The 9,633-nt window shown below is 37.1% G+C and overlaps 1 protein-coding gene across 1 annotated transcript; it reads right to left on the reverse strand.

Moving 5' to 3' along the window:
- Positions 1-8,253: 8,253 nt before the first annotated feature.
- Positions 8,254-9,432, reverse strand: LOC140182398 (uncharacterized). The gene is made up of 2 exons (XM_072228590.1): positions 8,965-9,432; positions 8,254-8,832 (listed from the first exon to the last, which is right to left on the reverse strand). The coding sequence occupies exons 1-2, from the start codon at positions 9,430-9,432 to the stop codon at positions 8,254-8,256; spliced, it is 1,047 nt and encodes a 348-aa protein (XP_072084691.1).
- Between the last annotated feature and the right edge of the window lie 201 nt (positions 9,433-9,633).

Raw genomic sequence — 9,633 nt, forward strand, 5'->3', positions numbered from 1 at the left:
TGAATACACGCTCTAACTACGTAAACGTTCCCGCGTTTCTCTCCTCTTCCTCCTTCTTCTTCTACTTCTTCGTGTTTCTCTCCCTCCTTCTTCATGTTCCTCCTCCTTCTTTTTCGTATTCCTTTTTCTTCGTTTTATAATCCTCAAGAGAGTAAATCAAGAAGAATTTTTGAGAAAATAAAATAAAAAGGAGAAGATAAAAAAAAAGATGAAAAAGAAGAAGGCGAAGCGAAAGATGAGGAGGAGAAATTCAAGTGAAACGAAAATAAATGAACCGAAATTTCTTAAGAAATAAAAATTTTGGCCAATACTTAACAGCAGCATCAAGTGAATTTCAGTTAATTCACAAATAAACCAAAATCAATTCGAATTTTAACAAAAACTAACTAAATAACCACACATGAACAAGTTCAACAAATTCAAGTGAAACGAAACTAAATGAACGTAAATTAAACTAAGAAATAAACTGAAATTTCTTAAGGGATAAAAAATTTGGTCAATACTTAATAACAGCATCAAGTGAGTCTCAGTTAATTCACAAATAAATCGAAATTGGTTGAGATTTTAACAAAAACTAACTAAATAACCACACATGAACAATTTCAGCAAATTCAAGCAAAACGAAACCAAATGAACCTAAATCAAACTAAAAAATGAACTGAAATTTCTCAAGAAATAAAAAATTTAGTCAATACTTAACATCAGCATCAAGTGAACCTCAATTAATTCACAAATGAACCGAAATTAGTTTAGATTTGAATAAAAACTAACTAAACAACCACACATGAACAAGTTCAGCAAATTCAAGTGAGACAAAACCAAATTAATCGAAGAAATGAATTGAAAATTCTTAAGGAATAAAAAATTTGGTCAATACTTAATAACAGCATCAAGTGAGCCTCGGTTAATTCACAAATGAAACGAAATTAATTCAAATTTGAACAAGCAGTAAAAATACTCAATCATCAATGAAAACACATCGAATTCATTTCTGGATCCAAATGAATCTCAAATAAACTAAGAAATGAACTGAAATTATTTAATAAACCAAAGAAAATCAGAACCAATAAATATACTAGCAAAATGTTGTTATTATTGATGATGACGATAACGAAAGAGAAAGATAACGAAAAAAAAAAAAGAAGAAGAAGAAGAAGACACAGCATCAGGGAAGAAGAAGAAGCGACAACAGTGAACACGTATGCCTGAATTTGAAATAAGAAGAAGATAACCTGCGTGCGCAAATTTGAAAGAAGAAGAAGCAGCGACGACAATGAATTTGTATACGTGAATTTAAAATTCTTAGTTGAATTTGATTGGAGTTATGATTTAGATGTAAAAATTTATTCTTTAAAATAATATTTCATAAGGTTTATCAAGAAGCGATCATCTGTACATAATATGTGGTCGTTTCCCACACACTAAAGCTCCGTTTAATTAGTGTATAGTATAAAATATGGACACAAAGATATAAACTACATAGACATAGATACAAAAGACATATATATATATATATATATATATATATATATATATATATATATATCTTTTATATTTGGTAAAAAAACATACATAAAACTTTTAAAAAATTAATAATATTCTCATCATCTATCTTTATCATCATCTATATTTTTTCATCAATTACCACTAAGGGTCTATTTGAAAAGTTTCAAAAGTTACTTTTTTGAGTTTTTGACTTATAAAAAGTAGTAGTATTAATGCATAGTACAGTTGATTTGGGTGGGTTTCGTGAGAAATAGATTAAGTGAAAAATAATAGTTAAGGTGAGAGATTAGGGGTAAGTAAACTTGTGAGGAAGACACTTCTGTTAATGGCGAATAAACAACACAAGAACTAATAGTGAGGAAGAGGGGTGGAGAACAAGTGTTGAGACCTCCACTAATGTCACAAGAGGATGAACGAGCTTTGTTTAAAGTGGACAGGAATGGTTTACAGAGAAGAGAAGTTCTCAGAAGAGGATGAAGGTGAAGGTGAAAGTAAAGGATGAAAAGGGTTTCAAGGTCTGTGAAGAAGAAGATGATCAAGGTGAAAGTGAAAAGTGAGAGTGAAGGATGAAGGATGAAGAAAAAGAAAATTTACAGAGGTGGCTTGAGGTCCTTTTTATAGCGTAAAACCATGATGAAGAGGACACCCCTTGGCCAATGGTTTTAGTCTGACATTTGGTTTACTGCTCTTTCCAAAATATCTTTAGGTATTTGGGATCACCTCAAGTCTTGTCAACTGAAAAGGGTAGGAAGTTGATTCCCACACGTTAAACTAAAGCTCCTGACATGTGACATTAGTGAAGGGACATCTAATTTGGTTTTCTTTCAACTAGATGACACATTTACACTCCAAATCCAACCAATCCACTTCCACCAATATAGTTCCCACTGAAGAGAAATTCAACTCCTCAAGGTGTTATTTTGGGTTCCATTCTTTTAGCCCAATACCCTTAGGAGGAACTTAACTCTTTTTTGACCATGTTTGTAGGTCATTATAAAAATAATTATGTACAAAAAATGTTTATATTTTTAGTACACAATCATAAGCCCCCATGCAGTCTTTGAGGGTACAAAGTATTCCCTCAAGCTGCATTAAACTTTTTTGTACTCAACAGAACAAGAATAAATTTTTTTTTTGTAAAGAAGCTAACATATCATAACTCTAGAGAATCAAATCTCCCCTCTTTTATTCATTTTTTTTTGTCATAATGAGATATGTATTTGTGAATATTCAAATATAAATATTTCTGTATAATATGAATATAATTATGTACTCATAAAAAAATGAATAAAAGAATGTTATTGTGCAAATATTTTAGATATTAATAAAATAAATAAATAAATAAGATTAGTAAATAAATATATTCATAATTTATTTGTATGTACGTATGTATTTTTTTTTAATGAAAAAAGAGGAAAGATTTGATTTAATATAATAATTTAATGTATAAGAAAATAGGAAGGGGAGAAACTCTTACCCTTTTAATTGGACGCGTTTTAAATTTGAATACTGGATTTGGAGAGACACATAAGAAGGAGAGAACACCTGGGAGGATAGGGGAGAGCGTGTTTCTCATCATCTTTGTTAGGGCATTTTTTACACAGCAGCACCACCATCCACACCCCCTGTCTTCTTCAACAATTGGGAGTTTTTCTTAGGACAAAGGACACTCCCATATTCAACATTACTCTGTCTTCTCACTCTGTCTTCTTATTTGGTAAGACTCTTTTTCTTCTTTTCTTGCTTTTGTCTTTGGTCTTCTCCCTTTTTTGTCATATAATGCGTACTCTTATTTTCTTAGATGAGATTCTGGCACTTGAATATCTACTATTGTATATTTGACTTTTTTTTTGTATTGTTCTGAACTTTTGTTACTCTGTACTCGTTCTGTACTCTTTGTTACTCTGAACCCTTATTATTATGTTCCCTGCCTTCGTTCTCATGTAACCCCTCTCAGCCCCCATGTATATTGGGTTGCTAATTTTGGAATTAGCTGTAGGGATTCTTTGATAAAGATCTTTCACCTTACAACTTGGATGTTATATCCTCATTTGTACATGTTCTCATTTGTATATATTTCCAATGGCATCACAAAATAAAAGAAATTGAGTTAAACATCATGAGCAATGTTCATCCGCAACTATAAAATAGATATTTAAAAATAAAAATAATTTAGTTAATTTTTTTTTATAGTATAGTCATAAGTAATTTGTTTATAAACTTTTTCAATTAGAACAAATTTTTAGTGTTCCATATTTATATTCTTTCAAAGCTATAGACGTATAATGTTTTGCAATATTTTCATATATGTCACCAAATGAAATATGATATTGTGAGGATATGAGGAGTTAGTGGCCTTATCGAGTAAAAAATATGATGAATGATTTTCATACCTTTGCTTTTTTGTTTCATTTGAGAACTCCTTGGTTGTTTTTTTGAATGCTCTTTGGCTTTTTCAGAATTTCTTGAATGTTTTGCAATATTCTCCTTTATATTTTGAATATTTTTGTCGTTGGTATTTGCGTGATATTGATGTTAACTCTATTTTGTTGTTGCTGCTCTCCTTCTTTCCCCTTTTTTTTAGGAATTGTTTCTTTTGTTGCCATGCCTCGTGTGAAACTTGCTGAGATAGTGGATAGTGACCCAGAGGACTCTAGTAATAGTTTGGGTACTGACTCTTCTGTGAATGATATGGACGACGTTCCTGAAGAATATGCGATGGGATTTTCTGAATCTATCCCCCAACCTTGGGTGAAACCATCAAATAAGAGGGCTACTTTTGTGGATCCTCCTCTGATGAAGAAACCTTTTTTGGACCCTCCTTCTTCTGGCTTGTTATTAGGTATGGATAAAACTATGAAACCCGCCTTTGATTCTTCAGATTGTAGAGTTTTGGGTGAATTTGTTGAGAAGCCTTCATATCAAGTGGGTCATACTCTACTTTGTTCTCGGTTGAAGCGCCAAGAATTTCCATGGACGTCTTTTAAATCTAAGGCAGTACTCACATAAATAAGGTTTGGCAAAAGTGGGTGTTCACAGTATTGTTTGAGGAGGGTGGTAGTTTTGTGAGGAGATTAGAATTAGCTGGTGTTGCCGAGGCTATTCGCACATCTGCAGGTTGGTTGTTCTCTGCCATCTATCCTCATAATTGATTCTTATAATTTTTTTACCTTGTTGCTATATGTTGAAGAAGCACTAATTGATTTCCTCTTGGCAGGCTTGGGTGTTCAGCGAAATGGATCTGATATGAGTTTACTTTAGCAGAGGTGGTGTTCTCAGACTCATACTTTTCTGACCTCTTGGAGTGAGTTTTCACCCACTTTGAAAGATGTTGTGGTTCTTCTTCAACTGCCGGTGTTTGGTAGTGTGGATCTCACTCTTCTTCACCCAGATTCTGATCTGCTTAAGCTTGCACGACATCTTCAAATGAGTTTCAGTGATGCTGGTCGATATGCAAAAGAGTTGTCCAAGAGTAGGCAGGCTAAGAAATCTTCCTCCAAAGATGAGCATCCGAAGACTCGTCAGTCCTCGAGAGGAGAAGAGGTGGTTGGCGACAAGCAAGATTCCAAGAAGAAGAAGATTACTGTTAAGTATTCTTACTCTAATTGGCCTCGTTATTTCTTTGGTGATTTCCTCAATGGTGAGTTTGTCCCTGCTCCTGCTGTTTCCTCAGATCTTAGGGAAGCTGCTTTTGTTGCTTATTGGTTAAGTAAATATGTATTTTTGGGACCGGTGGATGAGTGTGTGAGCCATGGGGTATTTCTTTTAGCCTGCCTGATATCTAGAGGAGAACGTTTACCATTGGCTCCTATGTATCTCGACAGCTTATATACGCGGCTTGATCAATTTTCCCAGCAACTCAAGATTGCTCATGGTCGCTTTCCAGTTTTGTCTTTCATTGACGAAATATTTCTTCAACTCTTTCTTTTTGAGCGGTTTTCTCTGTTTACTCCCACCCGTAAGCCCCCTACAATTCTTCCAGATAAGAAGGCAAGTCCTCGTGCTTGGATTTGGGGTTCAGCTCATCCTTCGAAATCTTTGGAGGATGTTATTAACTTGGAGAAAAATTTTTGTTTTCGCCCGTACGTAACCTCTTACCAGCCCGATGCATCGGCTATTCATCGCATATATTCTGCTTGTCTTGAGCATGACCGCAGTGATATTTCCACCGGCCAGGATGGGGTTTATGACTTTTGGCTTTTGTGTACTTCTCCTACCCCTCTTCCTGGTTTGATTGTTATGGATAGGGATTTTCACTGTGGAGCTTTGATCTGTCCAGTGATCTACCGTCCTGATAGGGTAAGTCGCCAACTAGGGTGGGACCAGGATCCAAAAAATGTGGAGCATATTTTTTTCCATCGGAAAATTTAATGAAAAAGGTTCTGTTTCAAGAAGAACTCTCGAAGTACAATCCTTTCTCGGTTGTTCCTTTCGACAGGGATGGGGGAGTTACAACGGAGTATGTGGATTACCTTATGCGTATGAAGGAGCATATCAGGCAATATGAGGGTACCTCCGTCCCTGATGTCAGATCATTTGTCCCAGTTTTGATCAAGGATCCATATTTCATGACTGGCAACCTTTCTCCTTCGACCATTACAAGTAATATTTGCTCTTTGCTGATTCTTGTTTTTTGTTTCTTCATTTCTTTTTCGTCTCTCTCTCCTCTTTGTGTATTTGACTGCTGTATCTTTTGTGCTGGTGTTTTGTAGACTTGAACGCCAGGTGTTATAGACATCCACCTTCTTCAAAAAGAAAACATGATGATTCAGTTGTTACTGCTGAAGTGGTCAAGCGCAGTAAAGTGGAGAGTTCAAAGGTTGAGGTTGCAAAGAGGTCTCTTGAAAGACCACCTGGGCCTTCTGTTGATGCTATGCCTTCACCAATTTCCACTGGTTCAGGGATTTCTCCTTCTTCGACGGCAAAAGCTAAAGGTTCTTCTGCTGCTGCTTGCTTTGTTGAGTCATCACAGTCTCCTGGTAAAGCTGTGGTTAGCTTATCTAGCAGTGTTGTGAAGCGTAGGTCTCATCGTCTTTTGGGTAAACTGAAAACAATTCCAAATGCACCTTCCGATCCGATAAATGTAGGCGATGAGAGCTCTCTAGAAAGGGTCAGTGGGGACTCTCCTAATTCATTTATTGTTGGAGACGTCCCTGACGAGGGTACTACCCAAGAAGTTGTGCGAGATGGCCTACGAGCAAGAGCAAGTTCTAAGAGAAATGTTGACATTGAGCTGGGTGTTACCTGCCAAGGAGATCCTACTAGACGTGTTGTTACTCCCACCCGAACGGTTCTTCCTGGTGCAGGTACAACTGTTTTACTCCAGTTCTTTTTTTTTTTTTGAGACTTGCATACATGATTTTGTTCATGCTGTTTGTGTGTATGTTTGTATCTTCAACTTCTCATACTGCTTCTGAGTCCACCTTTCAAGCTTCAAGCACTTCTAAAATCACAAAGGAACTTTTAGCTAGTGCTTCTTCTGGTGTGTTCCATTGTATTTCTTTTCATTTGTCAGGCGTGCCAACATTTTATAAGTTCCTGATGAAAAAAAGGTTGCTTTGCTTTTCAGTTTTTTTCCGCGATGAGTTTGAGTATTTCAATGGCGATGCGAAGAACTTGTTATCGGAGATTGTATCTCGAGCTCCTTCCTTCTTGCTTCCAAATGACCTAAACTGCCTTTTCAAGAAGCTTGGGTACCAAGCTTTTCTGGACGCATGGGATTTCTTCACTTCACACTCCCTTGCAGACTTGTGGGGTGCTCATCAGGATATGGTAGAAAATCATCTAAATAACCTTAAGTTATTTAAATTTAGTGGTCGTTGGCTTGAAAAAAATTGGAGCCTCCACCTGGGATCTCTGATCTTGCTAGAGAAGAATTGTTTTCTAAAGAGCATCACGTTCTCTCTTCTGATGTTTCTGCTCTTCAAGAAAAGGTTAACAAGCTTACATCTGAATTGAACACCATGAAGGCTAGGTTAGCCAGCGTCAGCATGGAGCGAGAGCAATTGGCCAAGCATAAGGAGGCTGCTTCTTCTGTGATTTCTTACAGTGATATTTTGTGGCTGTAATAGTTTCCAGCACTTTATTTTGTAAAATATGTAATACTTTGACAAAGTATATTTTTGTCCTGCTGCTTCTATGACTTTCATTGTACACCTCTTTTTGGGTGTTATGTTTCCCCTCTTTTTTTTTTTTTAATATAATATGCATACTCCTCCAGGGGTTTTACCTGCTTGTGTGATCATTTTATTTTGGATACACACATTCTTTTTTTTTTTTTTTGCAGGGGGAGGGTATGATTCTAAGAAGAGCAGGATTATCTACTGCTATTTTTTTTTTTCTGCCTCTTTTTTTTTAGGCAAAGAAAAGGAAGGTACCCATAACTTTCTTGCCCTATTTATGCTCGACTCTTTTTAGGAGTTTGAAGGGTGGGACACTTCACTTTTTTGGAACTATTTTGTACTGCAAAAAAATTTTTTAAGATGCATCACTCACATTTTTTGAGTGTATGATTGCTAAAGCAGTTTTCTCATGTATTACAGGATGCTTGCAGAATAATATAACATAAACATTGGCTTTTGATAAAGAAGCCTTTTGGAATTGAAATTTGAACTACTAAAGCTGAAATTAGGCATAGTAATTCTTGACATACTTGAAATTGATGGGGCCAGTAGTTGTTCCATGATCTGGGTCCAGCAGGATACAGTGTCCATTGGGGTGTACTTCAGAAACAATGTAAGGACCCTCCTATTTAGGATCAACATCTGGCAGGAGAAAATCATCCTTAGGGCAAGCTTTGCTTAGATCTCTAAAATCCACGCAACACCGGATCTGCCCATTCTTCTTTTTCACTGGCACTATGTTGGCTAACCAAGAGGGGTGTTGTATTGGTTTGACAAACTTGGCTGCGAGTAACTTTTCGATTTCTTTCTTTACTTGAGCTTCTATTTCATTGGAGAATTTTCTAGGAGCTTGCTTGACAGGAGTTGCTCCTTTCCTCACGGCTAAATTGTGGGTCACCAGGTTTGGATCTAACCCTGGCATTTCATCATAGTTCCATGCGAACACATCTCTGAACTCTGTTAATAATGCTATCAAATCCCTTTTCTCCTTCTCCCCTAGAGCTTTGCACACGAACAAAGGCCTCGGGTGTTCTTCAGTCCCTAAATTAATCTCTTCTAACTCTTCCTCCTTCTGCTTTGCTTCATCTTGGAGTTGGAGAGGGGCATTTTCTATGTTACTTTGCAGATGTTCTTTTTCTTGTACACTTAGGATGTCGGGGCCAGGGGAGCTCTGGTAATTTTCCTCCTCTGAACCCCCGAGTTCCTATAGGATACACCACCGATATCCTCCACCTGGGAGAACTTCCTTACGAAGCCCTAGGTCTTCGATTGCTGTTGCTCGTTTTTTGGTGTTTTCTTTTGGTGCTTCCTCCATTAGGGTGTTCTTCCGTACTACTTTTTGTCTGGGTGTTCCGATGGCGCATTCCTGCACAGGCCTTATTTTGTTGACCCCTGGTAACGCAAGCTCTTCATAAAAACTCGCATCCACTAAATGTGCTTCTCCTGAATCAAATGGTGTTACAGTGGCTGAGATGCTAATATCCTTCCCTCTCCAGCTAGACTTTATGTATTGATGCCAACTTGAAGGAACGCACCGATGTAAATGAATCCATGGACGTTCCAGTAGGATGTGGTAGCTAGAGCTTCCATCCACCATATGAAACTTATTATTTGTCTTTATGGGACCAACCTCCAAGACAGCATTAACACACCCTCTAGATTTCACACCTACTCCATTAAAAGCATTGAGCCCTACTTGAGTAGGCCTTATCTGATCAGCAGAACCTCCCATTTCTAGAAATATATGAGTGGGTATGATGTTTACCCCTGATCCAGCATCCACCAAGGCCCTTCTGACCTTCATGCCTTCTACCACTGCTTCCACATACAATGGTTTATTATGATAGAACTCCCCATTAAATGATTCAGGGTTCCGAAACACCAGGGTGTTTGCATGGGCCTTTGCTAATCTTGTGAGCAGAGCGTTGATGCCCCTCAAAACTTTTTTCATGCTTCTGAATGACTCCTATTAGAGCTCTGGCCACCTCTTTCTGAATGTGGGGTT

This window comes from Arachis hypogaea, chromosome 19 (assembly GCF_003086295.3).
Source record: "Arachis hypogaea cultivar Tifrunner chromosome 19, arahy.Tifrunner.gnm2.J5K5, whole genome shotgun sequence".
NCBI lineage: Eukaryota > Viridiplantae > Streptophyta > Magnoliopsida > Fabales > Fabaceae > Arachis > Arachis hypogaea.

What these genes read in the sequence shown, in the direction of transcription:
- LOC140182398 (XM_072228590.1), bottom strand. Translation starts at nt 9,432, where the DNA reads ATGAAGGTCAGAAGGGCCTTGGTGGATGCTGGATCAGGGGTAAACATC. An exon ending in TCGGAACACCCAGACAAAAA is followed by an intron (nt 8,833 to 8,964) that starts GTAGTACGGAAG and finishes TGTATCCTATAG; the next exon opens with GAACTCGGGGGTTCAGAGGA.